The sequence below is a fragment of the Oncorhynchus mykiss genome, chromosome 11, assembly GCF_013265735.2.
Source record: "Oncorhynchus mykiss isolate Arlee chromosome 11, USDA_OmykA_1.1, whole genome shotgun sequence".
Lineage (NCBI taxonomy): Eukaryota > Metazoa > Chordata > Actinopteri > Salmoniformes > Salmonidae > Oncorhynchus > Oncorhynchus mykiss.
The window spans coordinates 45845825-45869564 of NC_048575.1; the positions used below are offsets into that span (position 1 = coordinate 45845825).

Consider the following 23740-nt stretch of genomic DNA (forward strand, 5'->3'; position numbering starts at 1 on the left):
GCAGATTCTCTCAAGGTCTGTCAGGTTGGATGGGGAGTGTTGCTGCACAGCTATTTTCAGGTTTCTCCAGAGATGTCTGGGCTCTGACTGGGCCACTCAAGGACATTCAGAGACTTGTCCCGAAGCCACTCCTGCATTGTCTTGGCTGGGGGCTTAGGGTTGTTGTCCTGTTGGAAGGTGAACCTTCGCCCCAGTCTGAGGTCCTGAGCGCTCTGGAGCAAGTTTTCACCAAGGATCTCTCTGTACTTTGCTTCTAGAAGGTTCTCCCATCTCCACAGCGGAACTCCAGAGCTCTGTCAGAGTGACCATGTTCTTGGTCACCTCCCTGACCAAGGCCCTTCTCCCATGATGGCTCAGTTTGGCCAAGCGGCCAGCTCTAGGAAATGTCTTTCTGGTTCCAAACTTCTTCCATTTAATAATGATGAAGGACACTGTGTTCTTGGGGACCTTCAATGATGCAGACATTTTTTGGTACCCTTCCCCAGATCTGTGCCTCGACACAATGCTGTCTTAGAGCTCTATAGACAATTCCTTCAACCTCATTGCTTGGTTTTTGCTCTGGCATGCACAGTTTGCTCTGGCATGCACAGTGGGACCTTAAATAGACTTGCCTCGTTAAAGGTAAAATAAATAGACAGGTGTGTGCCTTTCCAAATCATGTCCAATCAAATGAATTTACCACAGGTTGACTCCAATCAAGTTGTAGATCATCTCGAGGGTGATCAATATGAACAGGAGGGTCTGTACTTATGTAAATTTGGTATTTCTGTTTTTTATTTTTAATAAATGTGCAAACGTTATTTTTACTTTTTTATCACCGTTTTCGTTTTGTCATTATGAGGTATTGCGTGTAGATTGCCGAGGGTTTTTGTTGTTGTATTTAACCCATTTTAGAAAAGGGCTGTAACGTAACAAACTGGAAAAAGTAAAGGGCTGTATACTTTCCGAAAGGCACTGTATATCTACAGAAATACGGCAGATCTTGCTTCTGTTGCCTGTTTGAGTGTTTAACCTCTCTAGGGTATGTGGGACGCTAGCGTCCCACCTGGCCAACATCCAGTGAGATTGCAGAGTGCCAAATTCAAATACAAAAATACTCATTATAAAAATTCAGAAAACAAAACATATTTTTAGGTAGGTTTAAAGATTAACTTCTTGTGAATCCAACCACGGTGTCAGATTTTTAAAATGCTTTACGGCGAAAGCATAACTTACAAATATTTGAGAACATAGCCCAGCAGACAAATCATTACAAACAGTAACTAGCCAAGTAGTAGAGTTACACAAGTCAGAAATAGAGATAAAATTAATCCCTTACCTTTGATGATCTTCATATGATTGCACTCAGAAGACATTAATTTACTCAATAAATATTTATTTTGTTCGATAGTCTCTTTATATCCAAAAAAACCTGTTTGCGTGTTTTCTTCAGTAATCCACAGGCTCAAACGCAGTCAAAACAGGCAGACAAAAAAATCCAAATTTGTATCCGTAAAGTTCAAAGAAACATGTCAAACGATGTTTATAATCAATCCTCAGGTTGTTTTTAGCCTAAATAATCGATAACATTTCAACCGGACAATAACGTATAAAAGGTAAATGAGAAAGGCACTCTCTCGGTCGCACGGATGAAAAAGCTCTGTGAAACGGCAGGGTCCACTCATTCCGACTCTTACTCCCTAATTTTTCTGAATACAAGTCTGTAACCATTTCTAAAGACTGTTGACATCTAGTGGAAGGCATAGGAACTGCAATTTGAGTCCTAAGTCAATGGATACTGTAATGGCATTGAATAGAAAACTACAAAACCAACAAAAAAAACTACTTCCTGAATGGATTTTTCTCCGGTTTTCACCTGCCAAATCAGTCAGTTCTGTTATACTCCTGTCGCAACCGGGAGGTCTGTGGGGCGACGCACAATTGGCCCAGCGTCGTCCGGGTTAGGGAGGGCTTGGCCGGTAGGGATATCCTTGACTCATCGCGCACCAGCGACTCCTGTGGCGGGCCAGGCGCAGTGCATGCTAACCAAGGTTGCCAGGTGCACTGTGTTTTCTCCGACACATTGGTGCGGCTGGCTTTTGGGTTGGATGCGCGCTGTGTTAAGAAGCAGTGCGGCTTGGTTGGGTTGTGTTTCGGAGGACGCATGACTTTCAACCTTCGTCTCTCCCAAGCCCGTACGGGAGTTGTAGCGATGAGACAAGATAGTAGCTACTAAACAATTGGATACCACGAAAAAGGGGTACAATTCAAAAAACCAAATAAACAAACAGTTCTGTTATACTCAGACACTAGTTTAACAGTTTTGGAAACTTTAGAGTGTTTTCTATCCAAATCTACCAGTTATATGCATATCATATCTTCTGGGCCCGAGTAGCAGGCAGTTTACTTTGGGCATGCTTTTCATCCAAAATTCCGAATGCTGCCCCCTACCCTAGAGAAGTTAATAGCCTACTGATTCCGTTAGCACCGAGCCGCATGCAACGGCAAAATGTCGGATAAAGCAATTTCACAGATTTGTCTGCTGTAATAAAGGCTTTACAAACATATTTTTGTTAAAGTCTATTACTTTAAATTAGTGTTGTTTACACTGTTCCAAACAGGCAGAAAAATGATATTGTAATCGAACAGCACCTGTTTGTCGCACGTATAATGCCGCCAAATGTCAAATGTCTTCCACTGATCTGACTTCCCTTTCCCTCCTTAGCAACCAGTAAACATTCACCCATTTCAAGTTTCTTTTTCACTTCCTCCGCATCCATTTTGCTGTCAGGTGTTACTGTGTTCAAAATTTGTTAGAACCAATTTATTGATTTGATTATGATAGGCTATAGGTCAGGCCCTATTGGTCACATATAAAGAGAGCAAGGGTTGAGGGAATAGGGAAAGTTTTTCCTAAACACATTAAGGGATTTCGGTAACAGAACTTTCCAGTCAGAAACAAGTAAGAAACTAAATGGCTGACATGATGTTGCAGCTTCAGCATGGAAAGCGCAATAAACACTTGCTGTGCTGTGGTGCCTTTTCAGTAGGCAGGTGAGTGAGACAACATGCGCCAGTCACACAGGCCCTTGCTGTCATTTTTTTTAACACAGTGTGACCAACATGGTCTTTCTTGGGAATTTTTTTTGTGTCTTAATTATTTAATAAAACAGTGTGCCTAAAGCATCAGACAAGCTCTATGCACATGTAGTAGAGTTTATTCAAACACATAGGGTTTGTTTGTCTGTGTATGGAAAAATAAGTTTCAACATTTTGACCAATCTATTGGTCGAAAGAACAGGACGCCTCTCGGTCGACCAAGATTTTTTGGGGGGTCGGGGACTACCCTCATTTCCCCCAAAATATGATTTTCTTGTTTTTAAGTGGAGCTGGTTTGAATTCACTTAATGAACCTTCTTCATTCGACTTTCAATTTCCAATGTTAGAATTTACGGGATAGAGAGAAGTTCTCAGTTTTAAACCAACGTTTGACATGTAGATTAAAAAACACTGTTATACGGTTTGAGATTCTCAGAAGGACACTGTCATTGTCATCTGCTAACGTTTTCTCATGATTTGTTTTGTTCTTTTGTGTGTGCACACATCTCACCCCCACAGTACTGAAGTACATGCAGTTTGTGGAGGACTACTCGGAGCCCCAGCCCTCACTCTTCTACCAGACACCTCAGAGCGAGAGCATCTACGAGCAACGCAACAAGCGCTTCCAGGAAGTCTACAGCTTCAACGACTCGTATAGCAGCAATGACTCTGTTCACGAGCCTCTCCCACCCCCGGCACTGCCACCCAAACAGAGGCAGCTGGTGAGCTACAGCCCAACAGCTCCACCTCACACACTGACGCCCACACCGAGGCCTCACACCCACCAGTAGCACAGCGTATTGTACAGCAGCCAACCCTGTACATGCACATCCATCACTTACTATGCCTTTTGGCCCAATGCATATACATTTAAAGTAACTCATTTTCTCATTATATATTGTTCCAAGTCTGTACGATTGAGTGGCGAGTGAGTCCATAATGTTTTATCCCATGCATATATAATGGAGGAAGAAAAGCAGGGTGAATTGAAAGTCCTGAACATCCAAATGGCAGGCGATGCCACATCTCCCAACACTACTTCTATACATAAAAATCCATTTAAATGCTTTTTCAGCATCAGATTTCCAATCCAGTTCTATGGTAGAATTTAAATTGCTACGATTTCTGTCACAGGAAGAGGGAAAAAAAGTACCCGATGGCATAAGACGATTGGCCTTTTGTACAGACTAGTTCAACACCCTCCACGACGTCCCATCTTACATCCCACCACAAGGCTTGCCTTTGATTTCATCACTTTTGCTATTGTTGTGATTGTTTGAGACCTCTGCAAGGCTGTAGTAGTTCAATTTAATGCCGTTATCTCCGTAACCAGACATTCATGGTTCGAAAAAGTAATTGATATAAATGAGGAAATCCGTACTCAAAGTTTATCCATGATTTACAAATATGATATTTTTTTTTACACACTATATCTAAAGCAGATCAAAATGTGAGAAACATTTCTGCACGATCTGTTGTTTGGTCTTGGGGATTACTGCATCCGAGTACATATTGGGTGCAGATTAAGACGAGTCACATCGCAGAATTCTCTCTGGAGCAGGGAAAGAAAACAAGGATTGGTTTGAAGCTATAGGGAGGGCGAGGAAAGGGTGTTTTGTGTTTCATGTAATCAAAAAGTTGTTTCTGAGCTGGCTGTTGACAAGTCATGTCCACTGGGTGTACTTTCTGATTCCTGGAATGAATAGACTTCTTCCCTGAGCAGAAAGTCCACCTACCACTGGTCCAAAGCTGAGAAAGTAACTAGTTACGTACGTTTAGGCCAGTCACCTGCTTTGCACAGTATGTAGGCATAGCTTGAACTGCAACAGTAATTCGTTTGTAAATTATGTACACAATATATAGGATATGGAATCCGAGCTAAAGTATTTTAAACTGCTGTCGAGTACCCAGCCGAGTGTGAAAATTGTGGTCTCGAGTCTGAAATGTCCATTCCCTCCCTAACTCACTGCAATTGTCATGTATGAGATGGAGAACGTTTCTACGTTTTCCCCTTTGCCACGACGTTGTGTTCAAATTTTGCATTCCGTCTTATGTTGTTGCTTATTTTCCATTGCACTCATCAAATCTCATTCCTTTTTGTCTTTCTGGAAAGCCCACTCTCCATCAGAGCGATTCGTAATACTGAGGTAACCGTAGAATATTAGAGAACGCTTAGGACTAGTGTGACTCTACTTTAACCCTTTGTCTGCTGTAACATTATTTTAGTCCATCAAGCCTCTTCTTTCCTGCTGCTTCTATTGTGTGCTTAAGTATCTGCGTAAACCTACATCTTCTTCCGCTGTCTAACATCTCCCACTGCACTTTTATCTCTGCTCCTCTCTCTCGCTCTCTCCCTCTCTACTTTCTTCCCCCACGACACCCCCCTCTTCCAGGCCTCCCACTCTGCGTCTCCCTCTTCCTCGTCCTCATCCTCTCTCTCCTGCCACCTCCAGCAGTCGCAGGCTGCGGTGGTGGAGGAGGTGGGGTCTGCGCTCAGCATGTCCGTCTCTAACTCCTTCCTGAGCCGCCAGTCCTCCCTGACCACCCCCATGGTGAGTGACCCTCAATGGGCCTGTCTGTCTCTCTACAGTTGCTTCTCTGCTCACTCTCTACAGCAGACTTGACTTCAAATAGTGTTTTTATTTCTAGAACTTTCTATATTCGAACTTTATTTAACCAGGCAAGTCGGGGCCAAATAAAAAAGAAAGGGGAAGCCTCATTGAGCCTGTTTAGTGTAGAAACTCTCTCTCTACATGATCTGGCTCTGTGCCCCCTTGGAGAGCCAGATGGGCGTTTTTTTTGCAGCTTGCGGTGTACTCCACTGCTCCCAGGCAACCTGGATCGAGTGCAGAAAAACCAATACTAGTTGAACCCTGGTCTGCTCCGCTCCGGCTTTAGAACTAATAATCCAGCGAGTTCATTTATTAGCCGTTGTACACGACGTGTTCGGCTACTAATAAGGGAGTATCTGGGGCAACAACATGCGCACACACTGACAAACCAACTTTCATTCTTCACTCTCTGCCAGACCTCTCTATGTTTACACACTCCTAATGACAATCGTTGTCAGAGAGAAAGGGTGCACTTAACATGTGTTTTTTCATCCAGCGTTTGTGAAATGTGGCACATGCAAAGCATACAGATCAAAGATGATTCAGACCAATATGAGTATTGCAGTTATTTGAATCAACCGATGTCATTCCTTTTAAATCTGGCTCTTGAACCCCATCCGGGATTATTAAAGTATACAAGCCTATCAAAATGTATGTTCACTATTCTTTTCTGCCTAATGATGTAATTTTGGAGCAATGATGAGGATGATTGACTTGTTCTTGCTGAAGAACGGTTTATCCTTGTTGCAATTAAACCCATATGCATGGGATATTCAACAGATATTACAACAGACTTATTACCACAAGCACATTTTGTGAAAATGTAATTTTGAAGAGACTTGAGTTGGAATAGGAATTCTAGCCACTGACTAACCAGTCAAATAAACAATCTAGCCTACAGTCATATTGTTTTCTGATGGCAGGAAGGCCAATGCTTCTTACTTCAATGATTTATTTTTTTCTTCACATTTTTACTCTTTAAAATGTTACATCTCTCGAGTAGGTTTGAACTTAATCTCTCTTTCTCTTTCCCTCTTTTCTCGCCCTCGCTCACTCAGCATAAGACAATTCTCAGGTCCTATTCTCAGGACTTTGCGCCTCTCTGCCTGTCTTCCATTCCATATCTCCTCTCATCTGTCTCTTCCCACTCTCCCATTGTCCACCAATCGCAGAGCATGGACCTAGCTGCCCCGGGCACTGGCGGCCCTGACCCTGTGCTGGTGGCCAACGGCTCACTGGACAGCTCTGGTGGCTCTCTTGCAGTCTGCCTTCCCACTGACTCTTCTTTCTCTGACACTCGTCAAACCTCTTTGGTGAGCCCTAGCTGTGTGTTGTGACAAGTGTTTGACAATGGGATTGTCTATGAAGCGTTCGATTTTTTTTTGGGGGGGGGGGTCTGGAGTAGGTTCTAAACATTGTTTCAATGTAAGGACTGTGATGTTCTTATCCTTGAAAATAGGCCCAGCCTTAAGTAAAAAAACAGGCTGTAGCCTATGTATGCTGTGGTGATTGGAACAATTGGTTCTTAGTGGTTTCACTTGAGATGATATAGCTACTTGTTTGTTTTAACCGGCTTTACTGCTTTCAGCTTTCACATTCGCAGTATACTTTTTTTTTTTTTTACACATTTGCTTTTTCCTGGCATCTGTCATTCTCTTTGCTGTCCTCCTTTTTCCTCCGTAGAGTGAAAGCGCTAATGAGGAAGTCGGGGAGGGAGAGTACGTCAATCTGTACTCATCCAGCCAAGCCAAAGGAGACGGGCCGCTCTCCCGCCGAGTAAGTAGCGTAGCCTTAGCAGAGAGAGGCGGCATGAGAAAAAGAAGAGAGCGGAGAGAGCGGGGTGCTTTCACAAACACAGTGCACCATGACTGACAGCGGACCTCACAATCTAACCCCATTTTGAACTCGACCTGACTTCTCAGGGTTCACCGTCTCTTCGACCGCTTGGCATGCCCTGCTTCGCTGACTTGTCTGTACATTACCATGGGTTGTCCTCCTTTTCCAAACCCCCCTGCCACTGGACTGTCCCCATGTACTACTATAACCTCAAAGGACTCCAAAGTCACCTCCTGTCATTGTCTGAATGAGGCTTTGTCTCCAAGTCACAGTGAGACATTTTACCACGTTCACATACTTGACATTTGGCCGTTAAAGCCACCGGTGGTTGTCTCCGACCGTTGGGTCAGGTCCAGATCGTAGTAACTCATTTCAACTGGAAGCATTAATGGCTTTGTGTTTAGTCCCTGTGCTTCACTTCTTCCATCGGGCCTTCTATCAGGGATGATATAATCCAATAAAATGACTAATCGCTCAGTTCTCCCCACATTAAAAAAAACACTGGCCTATTAGAGCATCTGCTTTTGGGCTGGAGATGGGTGTATGTACAGGGCCTTCAGAAATGATTCACACCCCTTGACTTTTTCCACATTTTTGTTGTGTTACAGCTTGAATTTAAAATGTATTAAATTCAGATTTCGTCACTGGCCTAAACGCAATTCCCCATAATGTCAGAGTGGAATCATGTTTTTTTCCAAATGTTTGGAAATTCAATAAGTCATTCAAAAAGAAAAGCTGCAATGTCTTGAGTCAGTAAGTATTCAACCCCTTGTTGTTATGGCAAGACTAAATACGTTCCGGAGTAAAAATGTTCTCATAAGACACAACGTGGCCAAAAGTATGTGGACACCTGCCCGTCGAACATCTCATTCCAAAAATCATGGCCGTTAATATGGAGTTGGTCCCCCTATAACAGCCTCCACTCTTCTGGGAAGGCTTTCTACTAGATGTTGGAACATTGCTGCTGGGACTTGTTTCCATTCAGCCACAAGAGCATTAGTGAGGTCGGGCACTGATGTTGGGCGATTAGGCCTGGCTCGCAGTCTGCGTTCTAATTCATCCCAAAGGTGTTCGATGGGGTTGAGGTCAGGACTTTGTGCAGGTCAGTCAAGTTCCACACCGATCTCGACAAACCATTTATGTATGGACCTCTGTGCACGGGGGAATTATCATGCTGAAACAGGAAAGGGCCTTCCCCAAACTGTTGCCACAAAGTTGGAAGCACATAATTGTCTAGAATGTCACTGTATGCTGTAGCATTAAGATTTCCCTTCACTGGAACTAAGGGGTCTAGCCTGAGCCATGAAACAGCCCCAGACCATCAAACCTTTCCAAAAAACTACAGTTGGCACTATGCATTCGGGCAGGTAACGTTCTCCTGGCATCCGCCAAACCCAGATTCGTCCATTGGATTGCCAGATGGTGAAATGTGATTCGATTCATCCCTCCAAAGAACGCGTCTCCACTGCTCCAGAGTCCATTGGGGGCGAGCTTTACACCACTCCAGCCGACACTTGACATTATGCATGGTGATTTTAGGCTTGTGTTGCAACTGAGGACAGATGATTTTTACGCGCTACGGGCTTCTGCTGTCCCGTTCTGTGAGCTTGTGTGGCCTATCATTTTGTGGCTGAGCTGTTGTTGACGTTTCCACTTCACAATAACAGCACTTACAGTTGACTGGGACAGCTCTCAGCTCCAGCAAGGCAGAATGAACTTTGTTGTAAAGGTGGCATCCTATCACTGAGCTCTTCAGTAAGGCCATTCTACTGCAACTGTTTGTCTATGGAGATTCCATGGCTATGGGCTGGATAATGAACCCCTGTCAGCAACGAGTGTGGCTGAAATATCAGAATTTGAGGGGTGTCCACATACTTTTGTATATATAGTGTAAGTTGCATGGACTCACTGTGTGCAATAATAGTGTTTAACATGATTTTGAATCTCTGTACCCCACACACACAATTATCTGTAATTTCCTTCAGTCGAGCAGTGGATTTCAAACACAGATTCAAGCACAAAGACCAGGGAGGTTTTCCAATTCCTCGCAAAGAAGGGCAACTATTGTTAGAGGGGTTAAAAAAAAAAATAATTAAACATATATTGAATATCCGTTTGATCATGGTTAAGTTACACTTTGGATGGTGTATCATTTGACCGTCACTCCAACTCAGTTACCAGAGAGGAAGGAAACCGCTCAGGGATTTCACCATGAGGCCAATTGTGACTTTAAAACAGTTAGAGTTTAATGGCTGTAATAGGAGAACTGAGGATGGATCAACAACATTGAAGATAAAATACTTCAACAAGTTTACAACAAGACACTAAAAGGAATACTGCAAAAATGTGGCAAAGTAATTCACTTTTTGTCCTGAATACAAAGTGTTATGTTTAGGGCAAATCCAATACAACACATTACTGAATACCACTCCATATTGTCAAGCTTAGAGGTGGCTGCATCATGTTATGGGTATGCTTGTAATTGTTAAGGACTGGGGAGTTTTTCAGGATAAAAATAAACAGAATGGAGCTATTCTAATGTATTGACTCGGGGTCAAATACTTATCCAACAAAGATATATTAGTGTTTTCATTTGTAAAAAAAAAAAATCTTCCACTTTGACATTAGAGTATTTTGTGTAGATCATTGACAAATGCAATTTAAATTCATTTTTATCCCACTTTTTAACACAACTAAATTTGGAAAAGGTCTAGGGCTGTGAATGCTTTCTGAAGGCGCTGCATAGAGCCCCACAGTGGAGGGGTCATAATACCCGTAAAACCTAGCAGTCAAACTAGGAAATGGTTCCAATTATTTTTCCACCATTCGTTTTTCCGATAGGGAATTTAAGAAACACTTAAAATAAGGGCTGTGTTTCGTGTAGGCTTACCCTGGCGTGACGTTCTGATAACCATGTCAATCTCTCTTAGCATTTCATTTTTAGGGAGTAAATACAGGTGAATATATTGATAAAAGTCACCTTGTCCTAGAGAGATTTACAGTTATCAAAACGTCTTGCCAGGGTAAGCCTACAGTACACCAAAAAAACAAACATTTGATGTGTTTCTATAATCCCCGATCTGAAAAAAAAAAGGTGGAGAAAAAAACGATTCAAACCATTTCTCTTATCTGTATATTTACTGTTACACTTGCGCTAGAGAAGTAAGGCTGGAGTTATGCATGTATGCATACAGCATTTGATAATGATAGTGTGTGTGAACTACCATTTGCCTGTTTTACTCAAACCTGACTGAACAACTCACTGAATACTAAGTTGCTTAAACAGCGTAACGTCCAATCACATCGACCTTAACTAAAAAAGCATTTTTCACCTTTTAACATGACCTCGGGGTCATGTTCATTAGGCACCAAACAGAAGAACATGTACTGAAACAGGGATAGAAATGTCCAATGAGAATCTCACATTTTAGTTTTCCACTTCAGAACCATTTCCAAATGTTTTCCATTGCGTGCCCTAATGAACATGAACTTAGGCTGCTGGATTTGGTCCGAGACCTGTCCCTGTCCTAACTACGTTGTGTGTCATTGTCAGGACTCATCCGCCATAGATGACTCACTGGAGGACACTGCCTCAGAGAACCCACTGTGCGAGGACACGTGCAATGACAGGTAAGTGCCCATGCCATGACGGACTGTGCCTTCGGTTAGTTCAGCATTCTCCATTGTTCCTACTCTCGATTGACAATAGGAAGGATTCGACAATTTAACAAGTGAACCTTGTTAACCGATATCTTAAATCACCCTCCACCCCCTCCCCCTTTTCGCTATAATCTTTTTTTCTCTCTCTCAGCCGAAGGCAAAAGTCCTCAGAAGAAGGGCCAAGTAGCGAGGAGACGGATGAACTTTCCCTCATCGATCACATGGAGATCATGTCCCGGATAACACTAAAGCAGGAGGTAAACGTGCTTCTTAGTTCCTACTATTGCGGGTCAGTCCGTTTGACCTCGAGGCTCTTTGAGCTCAATCCGTTTATAATCACAGGGAAGGCCTCTTTCTATGAGATACTTCATAGGAATCTACAAGAAGGATACTCATAATACTAAATAAGCCTCCACCCCAAAGCTGCTTACAGAGAGCCTGTCCTCTGCTACCCCATGCCTCTCTAACTCAATGTTACAATCTCACAGTAGATAAGTATGTGATTATCGGCGAAAAGCTAGAGTTGGCATGGCAAGGTCAGACCGGCTTTAGTAGCGCATATCTCCTTATAGATAACCCTCTCACGGCTAACAAGTCTGGCTTTTCAAAACATATTTTTTCTATATTGTCGGTACGGTTTAATCAGGATAGTCACTCATAGCGCTACACTGGGACTCATCACGAAGTCAACGCTTAGGCTAATCCATTCTCCCCGTACAACTTTTTCATCTGTCCGTGTGATACCAGAGCGACGACGGTCCAGATGTCCGAGCCGGATCGGGGGATATTTTATTAGTCCACGCCACAGAAACGGATCGCAAAGGTGTGTATGTATGACCTCCGTAGCGCACAAACACACACACACACACAGACAGACACACACATCCCCCAGAGGAGACTAGTACATGTGGTCTGTGTTCACTCAGTAGGGCGGGTCTCTCCCCACACTCCTACTTCAATACCTCATAATTACTGGAATCAACAGCACTATATGTCGTGCTTCTGTATGCCAATGTTTTGCAAATAAAACCAAGTAAGTTTTTTTGATGTTTATTTTATGATGACCTATCCGAGGTTGAATGTGTTACTGTCAGTAATACGTCTTTTTCCCTAATAGACCCAGACTTTCCTTCCCTCAGATGGGAGCTCTTGACAAACGAGAGGATATTTAGTGATCTCCTGTGGGGTCTTCTTTTCCAGATCTTGTCTTGTACTGTGAGGCTTTCCTGACGACGTACAGAACATTTATAACCCCCGAGGACCTCATCAAAAAGCTGCACTACAGATATCCTTTCCATGCTTCACATCTCACATGTATTCACAAGGGTCACCCACCAAAAAAGGCTTCAGAGAAAAGTATTCTGTGGCCCAGGAAACGAAACTGCCGAGTTTCAACATCATTACGTAGATCATTTTATGAATATGAACACTGTGTGTTAAAACTTGTAAAAGTTGCACGTTAATTACATATTATAAATAAAAGGTACAGTTTTTTGAAATCATAGCGCATTTTGGGTCATTTCCCCTAGTTGAGGTTGCCATGTTACAGCTTGGTTACAATTGTTACACATGTTCCGTTGTCCATGCTTGCAGAAAGCAACTTGTGTACTGGACTGGAGAAATTCCGAAATAATACGAGATAAGAAGCTGTTCAAAGGTGCTAAATAGAGTTTTCTCCGATGCCAGAACAGCGCTTTATGTAGCTGTCAGGACCTTGAATGTTTTGAGAGCTGTGTTACCTAGCAAACGTTGTGCGGTCTTTAGTTTAGCTAGCAGTCAATAGCAATGATGGCCCTTGTTATGCTAAATACAGCTGCTAAAACATCTTATACTGTACATGCTTAAAAACATATTTTCTCATTTAGAGGGTTCACCTGGATCAGTGATGGACCTGTAACGTGTTGCTTGACCTTATGCAAGGATGAACACACAAATAAATGTGCAACTTTGACATGTTTTGAACCACAGCGTTCATATTCATGAAATGATCTACGTAGAGAAGAAACAGATTTTTGGTGGCTTGCCCTTGACTAATGTGGACAGAGAGAGCTTCCTTCAACAAAGCCTGCTTGGTTGAGACAATAGGGAATGGGAAGCAAAATCCTTACGATAGACGTAAACACTGAATACTGTAAGATTGGAGACTGTTTGTTTCGCTTAACCCCTCCACACATACACCAGATTTAGTCACAGCCCAGACACCTTCAAGAAGAGAGTCAGCAAAAACACTTTCTTCGTTCTGGTCCGTGTGGTGGACGAGCTGTGGTGAGTTCCCTGGGCTGTCATTTGACTAGAAAACTGTCTATCAAAAACATACACTCTGCAAAGACCATTTTTCATGTCCTGATTTTTATTCGCATTTCCTTTTGCGAAAAGGGGGGGGGGGGCTTAACTGGTCATGATTCATTTTCAATTAAACGCCTCATGTCTTTTTCCTGTCTTTTTTTTCTCCTTCACCCACCGCTCTCATACCCCTCTCTCATCCCTCCATTCCCTCGGCTTTGGAACTGTGTGTGTGTGTGTGTGTGTGTGTGTGTCAGTCTGGTGGAGATGACGGAGGACATCCTGAAGCAGCTGATGGACCTGGTGTTCAGGCTGGTGTGTAACGGTGAGCTGAGCCTGGCCCGCGTGCTTCGCAAGAACATCCTGGACAAGGTGGAGCAGAGGAAGCTGCTGCGCTACACCAACTCCCTTAAACCACTGGCCGCGCGAGGTGTCGCTGCCAGGTAGGCCCGAAGGAGAATACTGTGACCTCTGAAACCTTGCATTTTGTATTGTTTCCGAGAAAGTTGCCATTTAGAAATGTTCAGCGCCGCAACAGTAACATTCTTTGTTGCTTTCTGAACATCAATGTATCACAGTGTCTAGTTCGAACTCTGGCCATATTCACTTTTTTCGTTGTCGTCTTTAGACCGGGGACCCTGCATGATTTCCGCAGTCACGAGATTGCTGACCAGCTAACTCTCCTGGACGCGGAGCTCTTCTACAAAATTGAGGTAACTCATCCAAGCATGTCCTTCTCCTCCTGCATATGCTGCCCCTCTCTAAAAAAAAAGTCCTTATTCGTGTCACTCTGTCTCCCTCTACACAGATCCCTGAGGTGTTGCTTTGGGCTAAGGAGCAGAACGAAGAAAAGAGTCCTAACCTCACACAATTCACAGAGCACTTTAACAACATGTCCTACTGGTAAGCCTGAGCCCCAAATCTTAACTTAGTCACCACAGTGCTTCTCTTCGTCCCTTCAGCACTTCTCTGCCCTGTCCGAGAGGAAAGCAGCCAGGTCTGGAGAACGTGATGACAAACTGATGCATCTCTCCTCCTTCGTGTCTCCCTCAGGGTACGCTCCATAATCATTCTGCAGGAGAAAGCCCAGGACCGAGAAAAGCTCCTCCTTAAATTCATCAAAATAATGAAGGTATACCTGTTTGAAATGTGGATACTTAAGAATGGGCAAACAGTGGTATTGGGGAGCGTTTGTTGAAAAAAGCAACACATTCTCAAGTGCGTTTTAAGGTGGTTTCCCTTCACTGTCTTGCAGCACTTACGGAAGCTAAATAATTTCAACTCGTATTTGGCAATATTATCTGCCTTGGATTCGGCTCCCATCCGAAGACTGGAATGGCAGAAAACAACCTCCGAGGCGAGTTAGACTGTGTTGTCTAATAGATGTCCAAAGATTGCTCTGAAACCTTTGGTTAATTGTTCATCTTTCCTTCGCAGCACTTTACTCTTAGATGAAATCTCTACATGTGTTGTGTTTGAGGTTAACATGGCTGTCACTGTTCTGTTTACAGGGCCTAGAGGAATACTGCACGTTGATAGACAGCTCCTCGTCGTTCCGGGCCTACCGAGCGGCACTGGCCGACGTGGAGCCACCATGTATACCATATCTGTAAGTCAAACTGCTGGGTTGCAAGGTGTATGCACTTTGTTGTCACAAGTGACACAAATGTATTTGCACGTCTCCGATATGTATTGCTTACTGTGTATTTCTCATCTTTATTGTACTGACTTTGTCTTGTTTTGGTTATTTCCCACACGACACATAGGGGACTTATCCTCCAGGACTTAACCTTTGTCCATCTGGGCAACCCTGACCTCATCAACGGGAAGGTCAACTTCTCAAAGCGCTGGCAGCAGTTCAATATCCTGGACAGCATGAGGCGCTTCCAGCAAGTGTATGTATATAGTGGCCAACAGATCTGGGAGAACTCTATTTTGAACTATTCCTTGTGGAAAGTAATTATTTTTTCCAGGGGAACAAATATTTACTTTGGAGGTGACTACAACTATTTAAATACAGATCCCAAAAAAGTACTACATTTTCAAACTATTTGAATACAGATCTCAGGAAGTGACGACTTTTCAAAACTATTTGAAAACAGATCTCAGGAAGTGACTACTTTTCTGAAATTGTTGGATTGGCTGCTTTCAACTAATGACAGGGCTGTATCTGGAACGGCATGTTAACCTGTTAGTGATCCCTTCCCGCGCCAATCCCATTAGCGGGATCGATTTGACAACATCCAGTGAAATTGCAGAGCGCCAAAATCAAAAGATTCATGAAAATATAAGTGTAATACATCAAAATAAAAGGCTTTACGGCGAAAGCAGACCATGCGATTATCTGAGGACAGCGCCCCGCATACAAACACATGAGAATAATTTTCAACCAGGCAGGTGGCTACACAAAAGTCAGAAATAACAATATAATAAATGCCTTACCTTTGAAGATCTTCTTCTGTTGGCACACCAAAATGTCCCAGAAACATCACAAATGGTCCTTTTGTTCGATAATGTCCGTCTTTATATCCCCAAATTGTAGAATCCATCTGGAGTGACACTAAAAGAACAGCCGTACTTCTTAATTTCTCAAAAGAAAAACATCAACCAATTTCTAAAGACTGTTGACATCTAGTGGAAGCCATAGGAACTGCAACCAGGTTCCTATTAAATAGGGTTTTCAATAGAAAACTAATGGGAAATATGACCTATTAAAAAAAAAATCCCCCTTGGATGGTTTGTCTTCTGGGTTTTGCCAGCCAAGTCAGTTATTTAACCGTTATTTTATCGGTTTTGGAAACGTTAGTGTGTTCTATCCAAATCTACCAATTATATGCATATCCTAGCTTCTGGGCCTGAGGTACAGGCAGTTTACTTTGGGCACGCTTTTCATCAGGATGTGAAAATACTGCCCCCTATCCCTAAGAAGAAAGAAATATAATTAATAGAGGGCACAATCTTCCAAAGTATTCCAGTTTATCTGACAGTCATATTTCATCTACACAATACATTTTCTGAATGTCCATTCTCCTGAATGTCCATTGCCCAATGTGTACATAATCAAGTCAAACCAATTGACCAATTATATTTTATGCAGATAAGTATAAATAAGTTGTGACGCTCAACTACTGCATGACTCTTTGAACACGCCACTGAAAAGGTTGAAAGCAGCAATTCATTTTATAATTTAAAGCCATTTGCAAACAGCAAGTTGGATGCTTTGTCCATCTAAGGGTAAGTGTTCTTGTTTCAAACACACACACACACACACTACACCATCTTTAAAGGGATTTCCCATCTATATTTTGTTTCCTTTCGACACTTAATAACCATATTTTGTTACAGTTCGCATTCTCAGTAACACTTAGCATTTAAACTGTTCTTGTGCCTGTGTAATAAAACTGTACTTACTTTTGGAGCAACATTTTACTATCATGTTACGTGATACTTTGGTAATTGCATTTTAATTGCATAGCAATGAGCTGAGTTTTTGTTTCTTCTGTACACAGGAAATGTAACTGTTCCTTTTTCCACTTATTCCACAATTATAAAGAAATGTCCAAAGTACTATGTAATAACAATGTTGCTATTGTTATAATCACAGAGTTACTACACATGCATTATAACTTGATAACAAGTGCTACTTATGTATCACTCTTTATGAAAATATATTTGTTAGTAATTTTGAAGCTGCAAAGGTGATCTACTCTTATTGTTGAGATTATTTTAATTCTGGGCTATAGGCTATATTAAGATTCATATCTAAGAGCCCTCAAACAATGTGCTTATGATTTATATATTTAGACTAATTCAACTAACTTGTAGTTTTTTGTTGTTCATCAAATATTTGGCAGCCATCAAATAAATATATATATATTTCTATATATTCAAATACCTTCAAATATTATTTAGTTTTCTGAGACCTGTATTTATTTGAAAATCCTAGAAAATAGTTGCCTTTTAGTTGAAACTCTATATATAAACCATTTTTGACTACCTTAAGTATTTGAAAAGTTGGTATTTTCAAATAAACTACAAAATATAACTATTTTCTGCCCAGGTCTGGTGGCCAATCTGTCCGTTGCTGTCATACAGCTTTTATGTTCAATGCACTTTTCTTTCTCCCCTTTTTTTATGATATTTTCCTTTGACTTTTCCCACCTTTGCAATGTTTAGATGGTGTTTTCCCTCTCTCCCAGGCATTATGATCTGAAACACAACGACGACATCGTCTCCTTTTTCAATGACTTCAGCGACCACCTGGCAGAGGAGGCTCTGTGGGAGCTGTCTCTAAAGATCAAACCTCGGAACATTACGCGGCGCAAAACAGAGCGCGAAGAGAAGACATAGGAACTTGTCCCGCTGTGTTGGACCTTTTGGACATTTTACAAAATCATGGAATTACAGGAGACTACAAACAAGTAGAACTGTGAAGGCAGCTAAAAGACTGTGGATGATTTTATTTTTTTTACTGGACCTCTCAGACTTGGGATTCTCTGTCTGTGTGTGAGTAAAGCAAGTGAGAGAGACACTGTGCAGTGTTGGAAGGCTCGCAAAAAGATTCATCATGTTCACCTTTGTCACCAACCTCATCCACCCGATGCCACATTATGGGTATGGTCCAAGCATTACAGGATACGCTAGAGGTTGTCCTCTCACAACCCAAGACATTGCCCTGACTAAAACCTTATCATACTGATGTGGGCCATGGGAAACACTGCCCAATGTCACTCAGTTTAGACTTTTTTTATACGGGACTCCAGACCCCTTTTTTTGCTGCCACAAACTGTGACGCTGTATCGCCTGACATGGCAGAGAACTGCTATGGGTGGTGCAGAACTTTGAGCAAAGACACTCAAATCACCTGGGTCTGCTTCTAGACTGGTGGAAAAATATATATTACTGGTGCACATAAGACATCATTTTGTCATTAAAAAACATGTTTTTTTTCAAGGATGTGTTGTATGTATGATACTGTCTGACTGATGCAATGCAGTTTTTGTTTTGTTCTTTAAAAGGATGTGAAAATTATACTTCAGAAATGCGGAGAAGTGATACATGAAGTTCATATACAGTGGGGTCCGGAATTATTGGATCCCTTGATAAAGATGAGCAAAGAAGACTGTATAAAATAAACAATACAAATGCTGAACTATATTGTAAATAAATATATTGTGTATAAATTGTCTTGGTACTTGGTAATGCCATTGACCTTTTAACAAGGGCTCCTGGACCAGGAGTAAAATATGGTGGTGTATTTTTAAATGACACGCGGCTATTTTGCTTCCACTAGTCCCGACGCCCTTGTTAAGGTCAACGGCGTCATTAACTTTACCAAGTACCAGGACATTTTAGCCAAGAAACCTGGTTGCCTCTGCCAGAAGGCTGAAACTTTTCCGCAGGTGAATCTTCCAGCAAAACAATAACCCCAAAGCATATATTAAAAAATCATCCAAAAAGAAATGGTTAATTGACCACAAAATCAACATTTTGAACCTCATTGAAAACCTGTGGTTTGAATTGAAGAGGACAGTCTATAAGCACAGATGAAGGATATCAAGCATCTGTAAACATTCAGTATGGAGGAATAATCTAAGATCCCTCCGAATGTGTTCTCCAATCTCATAAAACATTTTAGAAAAAGGCTTTGTCGTTGTCCTGGCTAGGGGAGGGTTGCTGGAGAATTGAAAACAGGATCTAATACATTTTATCATTTTTTAATTTATTTAATTTATTTTAAACAATCTTTCTCTGAAATTGTATTAGTATAAAATATTTATTTTTGCATTTTTTTGTCTTTTTTGCATATCTTTATCAAGGGATCCAATAATTCCAGACCCCACTTTACTTGCACTTAAAAATTAAATGAACAAAAAAAGTGATGTGATGTATGTGTCATAGCAGTGAACATTAGAAACATTACAGCAATCAGAAGTGGACCTGGTCACCCATCCCTCTACTGTTTAATCTGGATGGTGAATGAAGGCCTTTTATACAGAACAAAAATATAAACGCAACATGTATAGTGTTGGTTTCATGACCTGAAATAAAAGATCCCAGAAATTTTCCATACGCACAAAAAGCTTATTTCTCTCAACTTTTGTGCACACATTTGTTTACATCCCTGTTAGTGAGCATTTCTCCTTTGCCAAGATGATCCATCTACCTGATATGTGTGGTAAATCAAGAGCTGATTAAACAGCATGATCATTATACAGGTGTACCTTGTGTTAGGGACAATAAAAGGCCACTCTAAAATGTACAGTTTTGTCACCACAGATGGTTCAAGATTGAGGGAGTGTGCAATTGGCATACTGACTGCAGGAATGTCCACCAGAGCTGTTGCCAGATAATTTAATATTAATTTCTCTACCACAAGCCACAATGTTGTTTTAGAGAATTTGGCAGTACTTCCAACCCGGACTCACAACCGCAGACCATGTGCAGCCACGTCAGCCCAGGACCTCCACATCCAGCTTCTTCACCTGCGGGATCATCTGAGACCAACCAGTAGACAGCTGATGAAACTGTAGGTTTGCACAACCATAAACCGTCTCAGGGAAGCTCACCTGTGTGCTCGTCATCCTCACCAGGGTCTTGTCCTGACTGCAGTTTGGCGTCATAACCAATTTCAGTAGACAAATGCTCCCCTTCAATGGCCACTACCATGTTGGAGAAGTGTGCTCTTCATGGATGCATCCCCGTTTCAACTGTACCGGGCAGATGGCGTTGTGTGGGCGAGCGGTTGTGAACAGAGTGCCCCATGGTGGCGGTGGGGTTATGGTATGGGCAGGTATAAGCTACGGACAAGGAACACAATTGCATTTTATCAATGGCAATTTCAACGCATAGAGATACCGTGACGAGATCCTGAGACCCATTGTCGTGCCTTTCATCGTCTGCCATCACCTCATGTTTCAACATAATGCACGGCCACGTGTCGCAAGGATCTGTACACAATTCCTGGAAGCTGAAAATGCAGCTCACCAGATATGTCACCCATTGAGCATGTTTGAGATGCTCTGGATCAGTTTATGACAATGTTTCCCAGTTCCTGCCAATATCCAGTAACTTCGCACAGCCATTGAGTGGGACAACATTCCACAGGCCACAAGCAACAGCCTGATCAACTCTACGCAAAGGAGATGTGCCTCGCTGCACACCAAGTATTAACTGGTTTTCTGATCAACGCCCCTACCTATTTGTTAAGGTATCTGAGACCAACAGAATACATATCTGTATTCCCAGTCGTGAAATCCATAGATTAAGGCCGATTGTCTGCTTTCCTTATTTAAACTGTAACTCAGTAAAATCTTTTTGAAATTGTTTCATGTTGCGTTTGATATTTTTCTTCAGTGTATATCGCAAATACAAGATGGCACATTAGCACCATTATCCCTTGACGTAATCAACCCTGCCAGACCACACAAATCCCTGTGCAAATAAATAAAACCTGCAGTATATCTTCATGCTCTGTTGGTATTATTTCTTCTCCCCGCCACAGTCATACCATGCAGTCTGCACTTGCATGTTATCAAGTAAGCATAGAATGAATGGAGGGTCAATGGAGGTTTTCCTTATGGAAAAAAACATACAGTCCCAGTCAAAAGTTCAGACACACTTACTCATTCAAGAGTTTCTTGACTATTTTCTCATTGTAGAATAATAGTTTTGACATCTTCACTATGAAATAACACATATGGAATCATGTAGTAACCAAAAAAGTGTTAAACAAATCAAAATATATATATTTGAGATTATTCAAAGTAGCCACCCTTTGCCTTAATGACAGCTTTGCACACTCTTAGCATTCTCTCAACCAGCATCATCGGGAATGCTTTTCCAACAGTCTTGGCTGCTTTTCCTTCACTCTACGGTCCAACTCATCCCAAACCATCTCAATTGGGTTGAGGACAGGGGATTGTGGAGGCCAGGTCTTCTGATGCAGCAATCCATCACTCTCCTTCTTGGTCAAATAGCCCTTACACAGACTGGAGGTATGTTGGGTCATTGTCCTGTTGACAACAAATGATAGTCCCACTAAGCCCAAACCAGATGGGTTGATGTATCGCTGTGGTAGCCATGCTGGTTAAATATGCCTTGAATTCTAAATAAATCACAGACGTTGTCACCATCACACCTCCAATCTTCACGGTGGGAACCACGCATGCGGAGATCATCCATTCACCTACTCTGCATCTCACAGAGACAGCGGTTGGAACCAAACATCCCAAATTTGGAATTATCAGACCAAAGGACAGATTTCCTCAATCTGTCCATTGCTTGTGTTTCTTGGCCCAAGCAAGTCTCTTCTTCTTATTGGTGTCCTTTTAGTAGTGGTTTCTTTGCAGAAATTCAACCATGAAGGCCTGATTCACGCAGTCTCCTCTGAAAAGTTGGTGTTGAGATGCCTTACTTGAACTCTGTGAAGCATTTATTTGGGCTGCAGTCTGAGGTGCAATTAACTAATGAACTTATCCTCTGCTTATGAGAGAGCCAGTTTCATCATAGTATTTGATGGTTTTTGCGACTGCACTTGAAGAAACTTTAAAAGTTCTTGAAATTGTCCCGATTGACTGACCTTCATGTCTTCTTAAACAGCATGGCTACCACAGCATTCTGCAGGGATACGTCATCCCATCTGGGTTGCACTTAGTGGGACTATCATTTTGTTTTTCAACGGGACATTGACCAAACACACCTCCAGGCTGTGTCAGGGCTATTTGTCCAAGGAGAATACTGATGGACTGTTGTTTCTCTTTGCTTTTTTGAGCTGTTCTTGCCATAATATGGACTTGGTCTTTTACCAAATAGGGCTATCTTCTCTATACCACCCTTACCTTGTCACAACACAACTGATTGGCTCAAACGCATTAAGAAGGAAAGAAATTCCACAAATGAACTTTTAACAAGGCATACCTGTTAATTGAAATGCATTCCAGGTGACTAAGCTGAAGCTGCTTGAGAGAATGCCAAGGGTGTGCAAAGCTGTCATCAAGGCAAAGGGTAGCTACTTTGAAGAATCTCAAATATAAAATATATTTTTATTTGTTCAACACTTTTTTTGGTTACTACATAATTCCATATGTGTTATTTCATAGTTTTGATGTCTTAACTATTATTCTACCATGTAGAAAATATTAAAAATAAAGAAAAACCCTGGAATGAGTAGGTGTGTCCAAACTTTTGACTGGTACTGTATTTCTAATCAGGCCTTAAATATGACAGTCAGAAGCTCAGTCGGAACATCGGGGGAAATAATTTGTTCTGCTACATTGGACCATTTTTCTACTCACTTCATTGAAGTGAGCTTTTTGAGTCTTGAATTGATTGCACCCTCTAGAGCTGGCAGTAGCGTTAGAGATTCGGGGTGTCCAGTATTGTTGCTATTTTCACAACTGGAATTATCGGTGCAGTAGCTGGCGGTGATGCGAAAGGGCTGGGTTTCGATTAATAAATAAGTTGTGGCTTTGTCAAGGCTTGACCAATCAGATCGTGCTCCATGGCTAAATATGTGGTTGCTTCAAGTTGTGTATTTATGGTATTTTATGTATTATGTTGTCATCAACTTCACTTTGAATGTTATTCAGTTTATAACCTAGTTCGTTTTATAGTCTGCCCCATATTTGCTAAATATGTTAAATGTTTGCAGTTCACATTTGTTCTAATTGCATTGCTTCAATATAGAAATGCATTGTTAAACAGGCTATAACATTCACATTGATATAGCGGCTAGACCTGCTGTAAATTGCGGTCTGAACATGGACATGCCAAACAGTCAATAATTAAGATTAAATCCACTAGGGTTTGATAAGGCCTAAAAAAATGCATTATATAATTCTAATAAAAACAGAACAACTTGTTTTAAATAGGATCGGGTCAGAAGCATGATGATGTAATTAATTTATCCCGTTCCATTGCACTGTGTGCTTACGCAGGCCTGGAGCGTGTCTTTGGTAGTCGGATGTAAGGCGATCTTTAAAAATGGGGATGGATAGCCTACTTGAACAAATCAAATTTGATTTGTCACATGCGCCCAAATACAACACCTTGAAATGCTTACTTACAAGCCCTTAACAAACAATGCAGTTCAAGAAATAGAGTTAAGAAAAGATTTACTAAATAAACTAAAGTGAAAAAAATATATACTGTACAGTCGTGGCCTAAAGTTTTGAGAATGACAAAAATATTAATTTTAACAAAGTCTGCTGCATCAGTTTGTATGATGGCAATTTGTATATACTCCAGAATGTTATGAAGAGTGATCAGAT

General features: G+C 41.7%; 1 protein-coding gene across 5 annotated transcripts in view; it reads left to right on the top strand.

Annotated features, from left to right (window-relative positions):
* LOC110535740 (rap guanine nucleotide exchange factor 1) overlaps positions 1-19537 on the top strand; it is a 44927-nt gene extending 25390 nt beyond the window's left edge. Inside the window, exons 10-26 of one of the 5 annotated variants that reach the window (XM_021620959.2) lie at positions 3598-3800; positions 5472-5630; positions 6749-7003; positions 7374-7466; positions 11080-11156; positions 11338-11443; positions 11934-12009; positions 12387-12471; positions 13359-13451; positions 13727-13912; positions 14098-14182; positions 14278-14372; positions 14523-14601; positions 14725-14826; positions 14981-15078; positions 15236-15364; positions 17669-19537. In XM_021620959.2, coding sequence (XP_021476634.2) covers positions 3598-3800; positions 5472-5630; positions 6749-7003; positions 7374-7466; positions 11080-11156; positions 11338-11443; positions 11934-12009; positions 12387-12471; positions 13359-13451; positions 13727-13912; positions 14098-14182; positions 14278-14372; positions 14523-14601; positions 14725-14826; positions 14981-15078; positions 15236-15364; positions 17669-17819 — 2072 coding nt within the window. In that variant the 3' untranslated portion in view covers positions 17820-19537. The remainder of the gene's footprint in view (positions 1-3597; positions 3801-5471; positions 5631-6748; positions 7004-7373; positions 7467-11079; positions 11157-11337; positions 11444-11933; positions 12010-12386; positions 12472-13358; positions 13452-13726; positions 13913-14097; positions 14183-14277; positions 14373-14522; positions 14602-14724; positions 14827-14980; positions 15079-15235; positions 15365-17668) is intronic. The other 4 variants (XM_021620960.2, XM_036935528.1, XM_021620961.2 and 1 more) reach the window with 4 other exon arrangements.
* Positions 19538-23740: the final 4203 nt, after the last annotated feature.